General features: G+C 44.7%; 1 protein-coding gene across 2 annotated transcripts in view; it reads right to left on the reverse strand.

Annotated features, from left to right (window-relative positions):
- Window positions 1-14,802: 14,802 nt before the first annotated feature.
- Polr3a (RNA polymerase III subunit A) overlaps window positions 14,803-18,646 on the reverse strand; it is a 40,192-nt gene continuing 36,348 nt past the window's right edge. For both annotated transcript variants that reach the window (XM_076834389.1, XM_076834388.1), the window contains one exon: window positions 14,803-17,749. In XM_076834389.1, the coding sequence (XP_076690504.1) occupies window positions 17,601-17,749 (149 nt within the window). In that variant the 3' untranslated portion in view covers window positions 14,803-17,600. The remainder of the gene's footprint in view (window positions 17,750-18,646) is intronic.

Genomic DNA, 18,646 nt, shown 5'->3' on the forward strand with positions numbered 1-18,646 from the left:
CTTCCCCATCCTAGGCAGATTTATCTGCCCTTGAGTACACACCCACCTTAGGAACAAAGCAATCCAGACTTTGGGAGGGTATTAGGAGATCTCAGAAATAACTATCTCCCAAATTAACAAGTGAATTATGGCTCCAACAGAACTGTGGAATTTGGCCTTTGCATCACCTCTTTACAAGTCCCCTGTTCTTGCTGAAGGGCAGAATCACAGCCTTTGGGACAGGAGTCCCCCGTGTTTCTCCCTTGCTACCAAAGCAATAAACCTTCTTTTTCCTTTTTCTCAAAACCATGTCCTTGTTATTGGATTGACACTGGGGACAAGGACTGGGCTTTCGGCAACAGTCTCCTTGTCACTGTCTGCTTGCCTGTTTCTAGAAGTGCCTGTTACTCTTACCTATAAGTCCTCTTTCCTTCCCTTTGAAAACCACTAAACTTTCCCTTTTTGTGGTGGTGGGGGTGCAATGCTGGAGAGAGAACCCAGGGTCTTGAGCATGAGGCAAGCACCCCACCACAGTGCCAAACTTTCTCTTAGGATACTGGATCCATTTTCTGCGTATCATTTGAATCGCTTCCTTCCTATATTTGCCTGCCTCAGCTTATACATTCAGAGACAGAGATTGTGACAAAGTTTGAATTTGTATTGGGGTTTCATTCATATAGTTTGCAGGAGTTAAAGAGTGTAAGACTTGTGAAAAGGAGCCTTCTGCTCCCTCATCAGTTACCAATCCTTCTACTGAAACATATGCCTTCAATGTTTATGATTGGATTTTTTGGCATTTGTCTTTAATTCTCTCAATAATATATTTATTACTTAACTATGCTCTTTTCAATTTTGGGCATCATTTATGATCTTCCCCATCCTCCCAATGCAGTCATATAATAATTTGGTTAGAGCAACAGTCATTGTTCACATTATTCCCACTGTGTAAAAACTACGCTTATGTATTCACTTTGGGTGTGTGTGTTTGGAGGGTCTTCGGTCTTGCTTAGCATCTGGATGGCCATCTTAAATGACAGCCGCCATTTTTTTAAAATTAATTTTTATTGTAGGTTGTTCAAAACATTACATAGTTCTTGATATATCATATTTCACACTTTGATTCAATGGGATATGAGCTCCCATTTTTACCCCAGACAGCCGCCATTTTAATTTTCACTTTCCTGCCTAAAGACTCACCACCACTCCCTCATACCAACCCAACCCCTAAAGGCCCACATGAGGACCCACCCAGCTCTGATTCCTGAGCTTCCCCCATAAAGGTCCCAGAACTCAAGCCTGTTTTGCCTCTCGCTCCTATAGAGACATGGACTTTATCTGTCAGCTCTGACAAATAAACTCGCCTGTGTATCTCTGCCTGGTTTCCACCTTTCATTTCTCACTTACCTTTCTCTCCTTGCTCACTTTCCCTTCAGGGGGGTGCTGGGGATTGAACCCAGGGCCTTTGCAGATGCTAGGCAAGTACTCTACCACTGAGCTGTACCTTCAGCCCTCCAAGTGTTTACACTATAAAGCCTATAATGGGCTCTATTCCTCATTTTATGTTCAATTTTTATTTGGCCTGGAATAATATTTTTCTGTGTACTCAATGCTGTAGCTTTCATTTGTTAACATCTCTCCTCAATATGCTCTGATGATATTCTGCCCATTATATTTTCTTGCGGAGGTCTCTTTGGATTTTCTGACCTAATCTGGTTTGGGCTGGTTGTCCTGTGAGCCTGTTGCATTGTTTTCATTCCTACCTCTCTTCACTAATACCCTAGGATTCTCTTCATCACCCTTGGGTCAGATTCCTGTTTCCTGTCATCTTTTTCTTGGTTAACTACATAATTTTGGTGCAACACATCCTTCGGAAGCCTCATGAGTAGGTGAAAAAAAATTTTTTTAAACCATAAACGACTAAAAGTGGTTTTTCTACCTTCAAACTTCATTGATAATTTGGTTGGGTATAAAACTGTAATCTGGAGACAATTTCCTTCAGAATTTTGAACGCGTTGCAAGTCTTCTAATTGCTAATGTATCTTTCGAGAGATTCAAGCCACTCTAATTTCTGATCTATTCCTCCTTCCCTTTAGAGACTTGTAGCACCTTTGCTTCATTTCAGTGTCCCGAATCGGAATGGTTTACCTTGATGTGGGTGCACTTCATCCACCGTGTTGGGCACACAGTGAACTCTTTACATCTGGAAATAATGTTTCTGGGGTTAGAAAATTTTTCTTCAAGTATTTCCTTGATCATTTTATCCATTCCATCTTCTTTACTTTTCTTTCTTTTTTTTGGAAGTTCTGTTATTCAGAAGTTGAGCCTCCTCAATGAGTTCTAATTTTCTTACCCAATTGGTATTTTCCAGTTCTATATTTTTGCACCACCTTTTGTGAAATTTTTCTCAACTGTATTTTCCAATCCTTTTGTTGATTTATTTGATTTGTGATATTATATTTTTAATTTTCTGTCTTGAGACGGGAACTTGCTAGATTGCTCCTGGATTCAAGGGCTTCTCCTAATCCAGCTTTTCAAATGCTGAGACTCCAGGCACTTTCTATCAGACCTTTGTATTTTTAATATTTAAGAACTCCATTTCATCCTTTGGATATTTCTTTTTCTTTCTTTCTTTTTCATTTTGTACTGGAGATGGAACTCAGGGGTGCTCTATTACTGAGCTACATCCCCAGCCCTTTTTATTTATTTTGAGAAAAGGTCTTGTTCAATTGCCAAGGTTGGCCTTGAACTTGCAATTCTCCTGCTTTACTCTCCCGTTGCTGGGATTACAGGCATGTGCTGCTATACCTGAATTTGACATTTTTAGATCTTCGTCTTTTTCTCCTCCTCCTCCTTCTCCACTCACTTCTTTTGTGTTCCTGGGGATTTCATCCACGGTTAGTATATGGTAGACAAGTGCTCTAACACTGTGTTATGTCCCAGCACTTCAGGTCTTTTAGGGGGTGCTAGTCGGATTTCTCAAAGTAGACTCTTTCATCAGTGACCTGGTGTTACCTGTTCTTGAGGACTGACTGAATGAAGAAAGCTGGGGTTCCACCCTGTCTGCAAATGTTTGTTTCCAGGGCTGGCGATGTAGCTCAGTGGTACAGCACTTACCTGTAAATGTTTACTTCATCCTCTATTTTATCTTTTTTTCTTTCAGAACTAAAGGGATTGTAGTGGTAGGCAAGCAAGCACTCTACCACTGAGCTATATCCTCAGTGTTATCTCTCTCTCTCTCTCTGGTTACTAATTGAACCCAGGAGTCCTCTGTTTCTGAGCTACATTCTCCATCCCTGCCCCCTTTTAAATTTTACCTTGAGACGGGGTCTTGCTAAATTGCCCAGGCTACCCTTGAGTTGGTGATCCTCCTGCCTCAGCCTCCAGAGTAGCTGGGATGATAGGCATGATCCTCTACACCCAGATATATCCCTGCTCTAAATACAGAGCTCTCTTACCAGTTGAATCCAATATATTCCAATCTAGTGAACTTCTAATTTAATTGTCTCTGAGAATAAAATTTTGGTTTTTCACCAATTGGGATACTCTTCTTAAATTGTCAAACAATTCTTTTATTCTTAGCTGCATCTTCACCCCTAATTCTTGTGCCATCAATCTTTTTAACCTTTTGACATTCCACAGAGTAAAATCTAGTTGCTTTTAGTTTCTCCCCCTGCCATTTTAGGATTAAGCTCCCTTATATCTGCTAAATGGGTTGTCACTCATTCATTTTCCAGCTTCTGACATTGGGTGGTCATTGACGTCTCCACTCCCATTAATAAGCTGTGGCCCTCAACTTTAGTTGTATGGCCTCCACTGGAAGAAGCCCTGAGTCTTTGCTAAGTTTTCTCCACTCTGGCTGGACCAATGTGCAGCTTCCCAGCTCTGAAAATCCTCTGAAACCTCGTCCCTGCTGCCCACCTACAGCATCTGTCCCCCTAAGCCTTTTTTTTTTTTTTTTAGTTGGGAGGGTCTTGCTACCTTGCCCAGGCTGGCCTCAAACTCCTGGGCTCAAGTGATCCTCCTGCCTCATCTTCTTGGGTAGCTGGACCACAGGGACACACTGCTCACATGGCTTCATCTGTTTTCTTACCTTTTGATAAGGGTGGGTGTTAGGAGTCACCCATGTCTCAAGGAGAATTTTTATTGCTTTTTATTTTAATTTTTGTTGCTGGGGGCCAAACCCAGTAGCCTTGTACATGTTGAGTGTTTTTTTTTTTTTTTAAATCAACTTTACTTATCTAAAACACAAGATTTAGGGACTTAAAATGAGTAATGTCAATCTCAAAATATTTTAGCATATGATAATCATCGCAGTACTTGTGAAATTATTAGGAAATAATCTAGGGCAATTTTGTGTGTTCATTCAGATTGTTGGAGATGATTGGTGAGCCTGAAAAATATATTCTTCAAATAAAAGCTGAATAAAAGTAAATACAGAACCTACAATGTCTCCATTTATTTACATTAAAATCCACTCATTTCCAGAGCCCAGTTTAATGACTTTTATTTCCAACACATGTGTCACTACTGTCACAATCAAAATATAGAACATGTCTATCCCTTTGAAAAGCTTCTTTGTCCCTGGGTTTGCTCCCTGGGACAAAAAGAAAAAAAGAAAGGAAGGAAGGAAGAACTTCCTGTGCCCTCAAAAGAGAGACTCATGTAGAAATTGGGGGTTCCTTCTCTGCATCTCCCTCTCTTCCCCCATCCCAGCTGCCCTCGATGACTTGCACTCTCTCTCTCTTCTCCACCCAGTGGAACTCTTCTTGCCCTGGGCTCCATCTCCCATGGTTCATAGCATGTCCACAGGTGAAAGCCAGAGAGAACTTTGTCAGTGAGCATAGCTCTGCATTGATAGATGTCCCAGGTAAAGAATGCATTGATATATTTTATCCAGCCTTTATAGTTGTTTATGGAAGAGGCCAAGAAAGAATAAATCTGATGCCAGCTACTCATCATCACACCTGGCAGGAGTTTTAAAATATCTTTTTTTTTTTTTTTTTGGTGGGGGGGAGTACTAGGGATTGAACCCAGGGGTGCTTTACTACTGAATTATATCCTTAGCCCTTTTAGTTTTTTATTGGAGGCAGGGTCTCACTAAGTTGCTGAAGATCTTGCTAATTTGCTGAGACTGGCCTTGAACTTGCCGTCCTCCTGGCTCAGCCTCGAAAGTCGCTGGGATTATAGGTGTGCACCACTGCGCCCAGCTAAAAGTGTCTTTTAAAATACACATTTGACATGTTAGCTAAATCAAAGAACATGAAGAAAACACCTCACTAAAGTAATTCCTTATGACAATCATGGGGAGAGCCCTGCTGGATTTCAAAGAACACCAAAGACCTGATGGGATGGCTCTAGAGTCCGAAGGGTGGGTTTATAATCTGCTACCTGCTCACTTGGGTTTCTGGGCACTCCTGCAGGTAGGTAGCCATGTTGTAATGGTCAAAGCAGCCACTTGGGAGGTCTTTTGGAGTGTGACTTTAGACTTGGAGCTGGGTTTGCATTTTGACTAAGATATTTACTGTGTGCCCAGGAACAAGGATAGAACTACTCTGGGTTTGTTTTTTTTTTTTTTTTTCATTTGCAAAACCAGTAGAATGACATCAACTTAGGATCATTTTAAGAGCTAAAGGCAGGGGCTGTAGCTCAATTGTGGAGTCTTGCCTAACAAGCCTGAGGCCCTGGGTTCAATCCCCAGCATCACCAAAAAAAGGAAAAAAATGGTGTGTGTGGGGGCGGTGGTTATTTACAGCTCAGCAGGGTGCTTTCTACATAGGAAACCCTTAACAGTTGTCTTTATGGACATAGAGATGCTTTGTACCCTAAGTACTTCATAAGCTTCATGGGCACCACTTTTTAGAGCCCAGCACCTGAATCCCCTTTTCTCCATTATGCCAAGGCCCCTGCATTCCTCCCACTCCCCAGGACTGGAGTGACTATCTCTGAGGCTTACAAATAATGCTGTCATAGACATATTTTTAGTAGTTTTTTTGGGGGGAGTGGGTACTGGGGATTGAACCCAGGGGCGCTTAACCACTGAGCCACATCCCCATCCCTCACTATCTCTGTTCTCTGCTCCCTGGTGGCTAGGTGGCCAACTGAATGATCCTGCCAAGGGAGAAAGGAGAGTTCTATTTTGGCAGTGGGTGCTGAGGCAGCTCCAGGTCCACTGGCACCATGGCCAGTGTCCTGACCAGACCAAGCCTGGGGTGTGACCAGCCGGGTTCTCTGCTGCCAGTCACCCTTAGTTTTTATCCATTTTCTCATCCTGGGTTTCCAACCATCATGATCTGTGAGCTGCCTGACATGTTTCCAAAAACAAAACCAAATAAAACTTTCCTGCTTCATTAGCCAGATTTGGTTTCTATTTCTTGTACCAGGAACTCTGATTAGCATACCTAGTGACAAAGATGATGCAAGTTATCAAAAATGGAGCAGTGAAACACTAGTGGGACCAAGGTGGCCCAGTGACTTTTTCTGCTGGTTGCTCTTAGCTGTAAGAGCAGCAACTTGTGGAAAAAAGAGAAAGTCAACAAAAAGTTGAACCTCAGGAGTAAACAAAGAAGAATGAATTAAAATAATGAATAACACTTTGCCCTATTACATTAGCAAATGTGTACTCACACATATGTGCACGTAATTAAATGATAATAGCTGGCATTGGTAAGGGACCAAAGTGTTCCATCATGTCACACATAGAGTCTTACAAATAATGCTGTTATGGACATTTTTGAATATATATGTATGTATGTGTGTGTGTGTGTGTAAAAAAAAAAAAAATATATATATATATATATATATTTTTTTTTTTTTTGCATGAGAATGGGTACTAGAGATTGAACCAAGGGACGCTTAATCACTGAGCAACATTCCCAACCCTTTTTAAAATTTTATTTAGAGGGGCTGGGGTTGTGGCTCAGTGGTAGAGCTTTTGCCTCGAACATAGGAGGCTCTGGGTTCGATCCTAAGCACCACATAAACATAAATAAATAAATAAAATAAAGATGTTGCGTTCAACTACAGCTAAAAAAAAAAATAAATATTTAAAAAAAGAAAGGTAACTTTAAAAAAAATTTTTTTATTTAGAGGGCCTCCCTAAGTTGCTGAGGCTGGCTTTGAACTTGCAGTCCTCCTGCCTCAGCCTCCTGGGCTCCTGGGATTACACGTGTGTGCCACCATACCCAGCCTTGAATATAGTTTTATGTGGAGGTACGTATTCATTTCTATTAGGTAAGAATAAGAATGGCTGTGTAATGTAGTAACTGTGTGTTTAGTCTTTATTCATTTGTGTGTGTGTGTGTGTGGTGCTGGAGATTGAACCCAGGGCCTGGCATGTGCTCGGCAAGTCCACCCCTGAGCTACAAGCCTAGCCCACTTAAAAAATAATAATAAATTTTTATTTTTTATTTTGAGACAGTTTCTCACTAAGCTGCTAAGTCTCTTGACTCTGCCTTCCCAGTACCTGGGGTTGTGGTTGTGTGCCACTGACTGAGCCTTGAAAAAAAAAAATTTTTTTTTTTCTTCTGTAGTGCTTGTGCTAGAACTTAGTGCTTCATGCATGCCAGGTAAGTGCTCTACCATTGGGCTATCTCCTTAGTGGTTTTGATATTATTTTGAGCCAGAGTCCAAAGTAAATGTTCTAGGCTGGCCTCAAACTTATGATCCTCCTGCCTCAGTCTCCTGAATCACTAGGATTACAGGTGGGCACCGCACCTAGTGGTGAGTTTGATCTTTTAAGGAATTGCCAAACAATGTCCTAAGGTCCTTTGACATTCCCACCAGGAGCGTAAGAGAGTTCTGATTTCTCCACGTTCTTGCAACCCTTCTGATTGCTTGCCTTTAGCCCCGGTGCTTATGGTTTGCATTTTCCTGATGGCTCAGTCTCCTTCCTTCTCCTATGCTCAGAATCCAGATGTTCTCTTTTTCTTTCTTTCTTTTTGGTACTGAGGATTGAATCCCTCAATGCTTTGCTATTGAGCTACATCCCCAGTCCTTTTTATTTTTATTTTTTCTGTTCTTTTTTTGAGACAGGGTCTTGCTAAGTTGCTGAGGCTGGCCTGGAACTTGTGATCCTCCCACCTTAGCCTCCTGAATTGCTGGAATTACAGGCATGTACCACTGTGCCTGGCCTCAGAGGCTCTCAAAGGTCCCTGAGGGCTGCTGTCACCATTCCTTTGCTTCTCCCTCACCACACTTGCTAATGCTCACCCAGTGGTGACTCTTCAGGTTCTGAGGAAAAACCTTAATGAGCTCAGAATGTCAAGCCAGAGGGAACTTTGCTTTCATTCAATCCAAACTGCCTGTTTTACAGTTGAGGAAACTGAGGCCTAGAGGGACGATGGCTGCTCGTTGTGTCAGTGTGCTATTGGCAAAGAACCCAGACTTGCTTAAGGGAGCACGAGAGCCCTGGGTTGGTTCTCATTGATCTGTGTCACTCTCAGCCACTTTCTGGACCTTCTGGAACAGTGGTTTCTTTAGTTGTATAATGGAGACGATACCTATCATGGGGTTGGTTTGAGGATTTGAAATATTTAACACAGTAAGTGTTCACTAAATGAATTATTTAATTTTGGAATAGTTACTCTTTACACACCTATGATAAAAAGAGATTCCAACAGTACCAATGAGTATACAGGGAAAAATGAACCTCCTTCTCACGTCCTTCCTGGGGGCTGCCACTAATAGTGGAGTCCTGTCTTTCCTTTCAGGCCTCTTCTGTGCAGTGACGGGGGGCTGGAGTGGTGGGGATCACTAACCAGCCTGCCTTTCTAGGCTGATCTTTCCCACTTTGCCCCCTCAGTCCCCCTTTTCCCACCAGCGCACAGGGCTTGGGGCTCTGTTATTTATCCAACTCCTCCCGCCCTGGCTTCCTCCACCTGGTAATGATTTCCTATGGAGTCTCCCAGGTGTCTCCATGGGGACAGTTTTTGCTCCAGTTTCCATGGCAACTCTTCAGGTTGCTATGGTGACACTTAAGTGATTATTTGGAGACCCTTAAATAAATCACCCATAGTGGTATATACTAGAAGTGTTTGGCTTTGGCTCTTGTATTTGGGGCCAGATTTGGGGCCCAGGCCCACAGGCAGGAAAGGGGGGGAAGAGGGAAGCGGGAGTCAGGGCCCATGGCCCTGGTTTCAACCCTGTGAGGGGCCCTCTCTGGGCAAAGTTGGAATTGAAACTTGTGAAGTGGTACGAGCACAAGAGGAATCAGGTTTGTATAGTCCTTGAATAGGGACATTTTGCAGCCAGGACATCTGAGCTGAATTGTGGGTTCAGGATGAGGAGCACCTTCAAAGGAGCCATAAAGTGGGCAGGGATTCTGTCCAGGCCTGCCGACCTCAGGAGGCCCTCAATTCCTTCCCGATGCTACATTCTAAGGGGGAATTTACAGTTGAGTCCACTCTTTCATATATTTTTATTTATTTGACCAATATATTTAAAAATTGCAGGGGGCATGTACTGGGGATTGAAAACAGGGCACTCGATCACTGAGCCACATCCCCAGCCCTACTGTGTATTTTATTTAGAGACAGGGTCTCACTGAGTTGCTTAGCACTTAGCTTTTGCTGAGGCTGGCTTTGAACTTGCGATCCTGCTGTCTCAGCCTCCGGAGCTCCTGGGATTACAGGCATGCACCAGTGCACGTGGCTAAAAATTAGCTATTTTTTGGTTCTGGGGATTGAACTCAGGACTTTGCACATGCTGAGCACATGTTCTACCACTGAGCCCTTAGTCTGACCACTACTTTTAAAGTCCCTGATGTATGCCAGGCACTGTGCTAAGCCTTGAGGATAAGCAGAAAATACAACAAAAATCCCTGTGCTTGCGGAGCTCACATTCTACCAGGGAAGAGAGACAACCAGCAAGATAAGTAGAACATCCAGTTTAGATGGTGCTTTTGGTATCCTGGACAGTGTTGAGGGAATGCCAGGATCAGCTGCAGCTTCTGCTGACACCTGGGATGGGGGTCTCTGGGAAGAGTCACGGGGCTCAGCTCCGGGTCTCAGGACAGTTCCTCAAAGGGAGGAGTGTCAAGTGCGAGAGAGGATCTGGCTGAGACTTACTCTATGAGCAGCTACCAGTTCCATCCACTTGTGTGGCAGCACAGCTAAGCCACACACAAATCCCTTCCAGCCTGAATGCCTCATGAGATGCTTGGAAGCCGACGGACATAGCTGCAAGTCTAATCTCCATTTACAGACTGGGAAACTGAGTCACAGAAGATCAGAGGCAGCATACCCAAGGCAATGCTGCTCATGGGTGGCCCAGTGAGGACTAGAACTTGAGTCTCACGCATCTTAGCCCAGGTCCATTTCTGCCAGACCAGAGGATTTATCACCCAGTCTGCAAACTCTTGCCTACCCTAGGCACTATGTCCTCAGAAGACTGAATGAGTTACTTGTACACCTGGGAGACCAGTATAGTCTATCTGGGGAGAGTTTGGTTGCTGTTATTTTTAATGTCAACCTCAGTTGATGTCATGCTCCCTTAACTTGGAACTTTATCACAGTCTACTCATGCCTGACATGTGTGACAAAAGAATCGGTCAGGCCTGTTTACCGGAAGGATAGACAGAGGGCACAGGAACATTTATTCTTCTAACTCCTGACTTCCCCAGCTCATTGGGGCTCTTCCAGAAAGTGAAGGTTGAGAAGCACAAGCCTCAAGGCCTGGGTAGCTGAAAAATCTTTCTAAGGAGGTGGTGAGGTTTGGGTCTTCCCACGCGGGGCTCTCTTTGCCTTTTCTTGAGTGTGGATTACCCACTTTCAAATAGACCTTGGATTTTAGGCCAGGTTAACAGGCAACAGAAAATGACTTCTGGCAGGTTGAGGCTCCAAAAGGCACTTGCTGGAAATTTGCTAGGGTAGCAAGTGAAGGAGCTGAATGGCCGACCTCAGGCTGTATGGTATTGAGCACTTGAAGCCTGAGGTGTAAAACATGCTGGATTTCCAAAATAGCAGGAAGCATGTTAAAACTTCTCAATTTTATGTTTTATGCTGATGACATGCTGAAATATTTTGGACATGTTGGTTTTAAATAAAAAAGTTGAAATTAATTTCTCCAGTTTACTTATTTTTTCCTTTTTTTGCATGGTTGCTTTCCTTATGGAATTAAATCTAGTATTAAATTAGTCAATAATTGCTCAATAATAGAGAACTACATTACAAATAAACTGGAAGCCAGATGTGATAGTGCACATCTGTAATCCCAGCAGCTTGGGAGGCTGAGGCAGGAGGATCAGAAGTTCAAAGCCAGCCTTGGCAACTTAGCGACATACTGGGCTGGGACTCAGTGATTAAGTGCCCCTGGGTTTAATCCCTGCTACCAAAAGAAAACGAAGAATGAAGAAAACAATTTTATGTATCATTCTATGCCCGTGACCAGCATTGGAGTTCAGATGTAGTAGTTTGGCAGTCATGTTATTTTGGAACGTATGTTTGACAGTCACATTTTCCATCAGTTCAGGACCATTCTGAACTGCCTGATACTGCTAAGGGAATATGATCTAATTTAAATGTCAATGTTTATATATATAACTCAGGCATAACATTTTCAAGAAAGGAAAAGGGAAAGTGAAGAAGTCAGGGTCTTAGTTCTGCATTTCTTTTTTTTTGGGGGGGGGCGGGGGGGGGGGAGAAGTCCCTGATCTCACCCCACCCCAGCAGCACTCCATCTGAGGAGTTTAGGAGAATATTCTGAACTTTGTTGAGCCCAAATGGGAAAAAGGTCCTGATACACCACAGGCAGAGATACGATCCTCGCCCACTTCCCGTCCCTCCTGTTTCTTTGCTAACAGAGGCCCCTATTTTTAGCTAGGCACATGGCCACCCAGAGTCCAAACGTTTTCCAGCCTCCCTCAAGCTGGGTTTGGCTAGGTTCTGGCTGAGGGGATGTAAACAGAAGTGTCAAGTGACTTTGGGGAACTTTCCTTAAAGGGCAGTGCCAGGCCTCTTTCCCTATTTCTTCTGGCTGGAGGGCCTGGAGCTGGGGCAGACACCTTAGAGAAATGAGGATGGGGCCGTACCTAAGGCACTATGGAGTAGAAGGCTGGGGGCCCAAAGTCCCTCCCTGGCAACTCTGAAACCACTGTCTTATCACGGAAACGCTCACTTTTGAGTTTCATTTTTTTGAAACTGGAGATTAACCACTGAGCTGCATTCCCAGCCTTTTAAATTTTTTTTTTAAATTTTTAAAAATTTATTTATTTTTAGTTTTTTAGGTGGACACAATATTCTTCTTTTATTTTATTTTTATGTGGTGCTGAGAATTGAACCCAGGGCCTCACGCATGCTAGGCGAGCACGCTACCACTTGAGCCACATCTCCAGTCCATATTTTTTTAAATTTTGAGACAGTGTCTCATTAAGTTGTTTAGGGCCTCACCAAGTTGCTGAGGCTGGTCTTGAACTTGTGATTTTCCTGCCTCAGCCTCCCAAGTGGCTAGGATTTTAGGTGTGTGGCACCATGCTTGGCTCACTTGAGAATTTTTATGTCAGGGAGGAAAATCTTAGCATCCAGGGCTGTGTCAATCTGCAGTTTTGGTCACCCTATCCTAACCAATGACAGCAACCTCCCATCTGATTAGCTGGTGCCTCCTGCTTTTGAACTCAGGGGCACTCCACCATTGAGCCACATCCCCAACCCTTTTTTTGTATTTTATTTAGAGACAGGGTCTTGTTGAGTTGCTTAGCATCTTGCTTTTGGCTTTGAACTCATGATCTTCCTGCCTTGAGCTCCTGAGTCATTGGGACTGCAGGCATGTGCCACTGTGCCTGGCTGGTGCCTCCGCCTTTCTCTTGTTATCCTTGGAAGGAACCACTCAATTACTCCCAGAGCAGAACACTCCAGTAACTTCCAGAACAAGTGCTGCTCCAATATGACTCAATTTCTTTACCATTAGGTACTGGTGTAAACAAAACAAAAAACAAAACAAAACAAACAAACAAACAAACAAACAAAAAAACCAAGACCTTCAGAAGCTACAAAGTCAGAAAGGTAAAAGAGAATGCAGAGTAAAAAATAAGTCGCCTGCTACCTCTGTCCTTCAGTTACCCAGTTTTTGTCCCCAGAGGCATCCAGCATTCCCAGTTTACTATATTCTCTGTTAATGACTTTAAAATGGTACCCTCTCTTGAATGGAAAAAAGGTCACAGGACATTGTGTTTTATCATAAATCTAACAGTCACACCCAAATTTCCCTATAAGAAATGTCTGGATTATTCTGCTCTTACCCTCATAAGAGCACAATCAATTTTTATGGCCCAAATGAAATTATTTAAGCCCTTGGCCATGTGACTCTGGTTGATCCCCTTCCCTAGCCCAATATGAGAGACTAGTACAACACTTCCTAGATCTACTGACTGAACAGTGGGGCAGATGTCATGTGTAGGGAGGCCAGATTTCCAAGGCTACAAAGAACCCCATCTGGGTAAATTAAGAACAGAGGAACCAGGCTTGGTGGCACACACCTGTAATCCAAGCTAATCCTCAAGGGGCTGAGGCAGGAGGACCACAAGTTTGAGGCTAGCCATGGAAACTTAGTGAGACTCCTGTCTCAAAGGGCCAGAGAGTTGGTATTTAACTGCAAATTCATTTTTTTTTTTTTTAGTAAAAATAGTAATGGTTACAGTTGTGAACACTTACTATGTACTATGTGCAAGGCATTGTACTAAGAGCTTTAGGTGCAGTCACTTTTAAACCACCCTCACAGTGACCCTAGAGCTGGACAACACTAAATGGCATCCCTGTCTCATAAATGAGTAAAGTGAGGCAAAGAGGCAAAGTCATTTGTCCAAAGTCACCAGGTAGAAAATGGCGATGAGGGTGGGGATTTGAATCCTGACACTCTGATGACACTTATCAAGTTTTCTTGGGCCTAAACATTTACACGTTCATATACTGTAAACAGACTGGGGGGTCTGGGGAGGATGGCAATGTCCTTCCCAGTTATGAGACTTGTGTCCTCTTCTCAGGGCACAGCTTCTGGAATCCACAGAATTCCTCCTAGAGAAGGAGGCCCATCAGAGGATCTGTCAGGAGAGGTTGGAACCAGAGGACCAGCCAGTCACGGCAAGCTTTCCTTTGCTCATGTGCTGTGTGTGACAGACCCTGGGTGCTGCTGCTTGCCTCAAGAGTGCAGGGCATGCTGGCCAAATTTGGTCCTGATCCTCTTTGCTCCATCCCTTCTGTTGAAGGATTCTTTATAGATGCATAAATATCTGCAGCTGGGCAGGGTGGTATATACCTGTAAGTCCAAGCCCAGTGACTCAGGAGGCTGAGGTAGGAGTACCCTCAGTTCAACGCCAGTTTGGGAAACCTAGAGACCCTGTCTCAAAAAAAAGAAAAATCTAATTGGCCTGTTTACTGCTGCAACCCTAATTCCTAGATGGGTGCCTTAGGTATTGCAGGCCCTAAATCTTCACTGAATGAATGAAAGAACAGTTAAGTCAGGAACCTGGTCCTGGCCAGGGGGCACTTCCAGTGTGCCAGCTTTGGAGACCTTCTTCCACTGTCTCCTGCTGCATTAGCTTCAACACAGGGCTGATTTCATCCCTCACCTTCCTAAATCTCAGAGGCGGGGAGGGTGGGGCACTCATGGTGGTGTTGAAGCACCCAGAGAGATACGCTTGTGGCAGGGGATATTTCCTATTTCAGGAGCCCGAGCTCATACAAGTCTTAATTGCCCTGTTTCATAACCCATAAGGATGACGCTGCTATAGTTTTACAAGGTTCTCCTCTTGCATTTTGGTATAAAAATAAAGAGGTCTGCCAAGAGACAGCAAAAATTCAAGAAAAATAATCATTATATAGTGTCAGGTTCAATCAGACATGAATCAATGTGAATACACATGGATAAATCCTTAAATAGAAACATGGCACCGTAATTTAACTGACAGACACGGAAAGACTCCAGAATGTCTCTCCTACCCACGAAGTGCTGACAAAGCAGGGGGCTATAATCAAGTCAAGAGCTATCTTAATCCCCCTGGTCCACAAGATGTAAAAGGAAAGGGCTGGGCAGACCTCTATAGTCAGAAAGAGAACTGCTCATGGATGAGTTGAAACATAAAATGTTTTCTTATTTCTTCCAAAGAGGTCCAGAGAGTAACATCCAAACCCTTTCCTGAGATCACTATTGAGAATCCTGCTGCCATGTCTCCAGTCTGCTGGCAGAAAGCTAATGCCAGGGCAGAAGGATGATCACAAGGGCCAATTTTAACACTGTCACAGAACAGTGGGGAGCAGAGAATGCTGCCCGTGTTGATGCTGTGGTGGTACCAGGAGGGGGCAGTGTCCTCTGGGCATGTGGCTTCTCACTGGGTGACTGCCCCACACCTGGCTGGATCCCAGGGTGATGTGGGTCAATCTGCACCCATAGGTCACTTATGTCTCCCACTGACCTGTCAGCATACACTGGAGTGCTCTCCCGGTCAGGCCCTGCAGTAATACGTTATGCTGCAGGACAACAGGCCTGGCGTTCCCTCCCTGACCACGCTGTGTCCTCCAGGGCTCTTGGATTGGATCAGGCCTGTGGCTAACTTCCCAGGCAAGTTTTCAAGAGGCAGCTGTATGTACACGTGGGGTCCCTGTGGCCCTCCCTGGGTTATGTGAGGAGCAGTGCCTCAGTGAGGTGCTGAGTGGAAACCCTGAGTCAGCAACTGTTCACAGCCTTAATTGTTGTAAAGGGAGGGATGAGGGTGAATATTAAGAAAAAAGGCATTTTCCCCATCATTTGATACCTTGAGAGAAGGTCACAGGTCAGCCTAATGGATGCAGACAAAATTTAAGGCCAAGCTGCAAATTTTAATGGAATTCTAAAAACAACTCGGGTCAAGAATTGCTAACTTAGGAACCTCATCAGTATGGGAGAGAAATCACGGATTCTACCTTCGATCCCAAAACTAACAGCAACACTGAATCCCTTAGCAGCATTAACTCAGAACTTGGGAAATCAACAAAGGGACATCCAAAGCACTTAAGCACAGTTCTAGAAAATACTGCTTCAATTCTTTTGGTGTCCTCTTTTACCACATCCATCTCTTTAATCACTCAAACAATAACCTCCTGTCCCTTCAGTTTGGGCTGTTGTCTCTTGGAGAGTGGAGACAGTTGAACCTGTTGTCACTGCAGCAGCAGACCTTTAGGAATGACTGGAGCAAGAAAATAGTGTCAAATCCCTGCTTTCTGGTCATCTCACTCCCTGGGCAGAGAAGAGCCAGAACAATGTGACTCATCTGGGCAGGGAAGTGGGGGGACAAGCCCCACAGAATGCTCTTCAGGGGTAGGGGAACTGCAGCCATTGCCACTTATCCCTGGCTCTGAGCCAGTCCGACTGAGCAAATTCAGCACAAAGAACACATTGTCCCCAAGAGCAAACCCCCTCTTAGAAGATGAGCTACTTGCATTTCTTTCCTATGTTGCGTGAAACCTCTTCCAAATCCCTGACAGACCTCCAGCAATGGTGCTGGCACCAGGCAGCAGCCTGAGTAAGCCCAGGACACCAGGCTGGTTTTCTTCTGACAGCCTCAGTGTCTGCTTTCTATTGTCCCAGGAGATTTATACTCTTCAAGGGAACTGTGTTGCCAGCTGGGGCACATCCCCAGCTCCAGCTGATGCTCGCCCCCTACGAGGGCCGCCTCCTCTCCTGTCTTGGCTGGTGCCTGCCTGTGACCAGGAGCACTCCTCTCCCACCACTGCCCCTGGGGTACTTTATAGGCCATCAGTTCTGCACCAGCCCTGCACCCTTCAGTTCTGGGAGGTGGCACAGACAGGGAGACACCTCAGGAGGGGTGTGGATGTCAGCAGAAGGCAGCGCTGGCAGCCTAGCCAGCTGTGTATCATCTCTGTGGATACTGCCAGGTTCTAAGATACCTGTCTCCACCTCAAGAGGCTCTTAGCTTTATGGAGGCTTCTATAGGACATGGAGAATAGCTTTGGCTTTTGAAACAAGGTAGAGCCCCACTATGGGTCAGGGGTAGAGGAAAACAACAGGATAGACACAGCATCTTAAAGACAACAATTCAGAGGAGCTTGGGCCTCTCAACAGTCTCCGCTCAGTTACCAAGTCTAGATGGTCCTATTTGCTTAACCAGCTTTTCCAGTGACACTTTAATGCTTCCTTGGTTTCTATAGCTTGTTGGTTTCAAAACCAAAACAAAACAAAAACAAAAATCCCAAATCCCTCAAATGGAGCAAATAAATAATCGCAATAATATTTACACGTGTATGCCACATTGAGAGGTTCCAGAATGACCAAGTAGAAGAAACAGGAACGTGCCCTGGCCTGCGTGGGGCCTCAGACCTGGCTCACAGTCAGGCGTGAAGACACCTGGAAGCTGGTGGAGGTTATGCAGTGAGGAGGATGGGCAGTGACTCCTGGCTGTGCCTCTTCTTAAGTCCAGGGAGGGAGGGTGGTAGGAGGTGCTGAGATGCTCACAGGTTAGATAACCAACAATCCAGCCCTCAGTGCCCCAGAGCAGTCAGGTATGGGCTGTCCTGTATTAGAGGGTGAGCTGCTCCTGGAGATGTCAGGGCCCCCTCTGACCACTGGCACAGGTCTCTTTAGGCCACCTGCAGACGGCACAAGGAGCTGAGATGTGAGAAGCTCCCCTCGTTCCCAGACTATGTGACAAGAGGGATATGGAATTCATTTGTGTCGAAGATCAGAGGCCTCCTAGGAGGGTTTGGGTCCCTGTCAGCTTTGTGGAGCAGCTTGAAGAGCCCAGTTCCAATGTTCATTGGGATTCCCATGATGATGCACTCAGACACCCCTGGAACCAAGCAGAATTGAGATCAGAAAACTCTCAACACATAGGTGGGTTTTCAAGAGGAACAGTCTATTGAATCAGGCACTAGAAAACTAGAATCTGAGTTCTAGCTCCATAGCACATCAATTGGTTGAACTTGGAAAATCACTTTCCTTCTCATCTATAAATGAGGGATGACTCTGAAGCAGTGGCCTGGTACTGTGTGCCTGGGAAGGTGGAGGGACTTTTGTACCCTCAGGGAGGGACACTGTCTGCTCAGGGCCCAGCAGACTGTTTGGAAACTAAAATATATTCAGCTAGTTCTCTTCCAGATGAGCCAAGGCATCCTGTAGCCTCTGCCATTGAGAACATAAGCTAGGCAGCTAGGGTACTGAATAATGCTTGGGAAACTGAGTTTGCCACCCACAGCATCTGTAGCTTAGGTCCTGGAAAGAAGCAAACAACTGGGATGGCAGTGAGCAGATGTCAATGCCCTTGGAAACTGTAGCAGGCAGCTGTCAGTTATGCTCAGAGGAAGGGGCAGGGCGAAGCTTACCAGCCGCCCAAGCCTGGAATAGAGACACTGGGAAGGAAGGCTCCTGCAGAGTTCCACGAGTGAGGGGCGGTGCAGAGTCTCTGTGTAAGCTCTAGTTTGGTTTTTAGAAGTCTCTGTATAAGCTCTAGTTTGGCTTTTTAGAAAGCAAATTCTGGCTTTGCATCAGGCTTCTAAAGCATGTAAGTGGCTACTCTGCTCCATGCTTCATGACAACAAGGAACCAGACAAGCAAATAACCAAACAAAAACACGTACTGAGGGCTAACCAGGCTTTCAGTGTGCTAAAGGACCAGGAGCAGAGGAAATTTTTCAAAGTGGGGTGGGGTGGCTGTGCTGGATTACAAAGGGTTGGGTGGTGGTGGAGAG

This window comes from Callospermophilus lateralis, chromosome 15, assembly GCF_048772815.1.
Source record: "Callospermophilus lateralis isolate mCalLat2 chromosome 15, mCalLat2.hap1, whole genome shotgun sequence".
Classification (NCBI taxonomy): Eukaryota; Metazoa; Chordata; class Mammalia; order Rodentia; family Sciuridae; genus Callospermophilus; species Callospermophilus lateralis.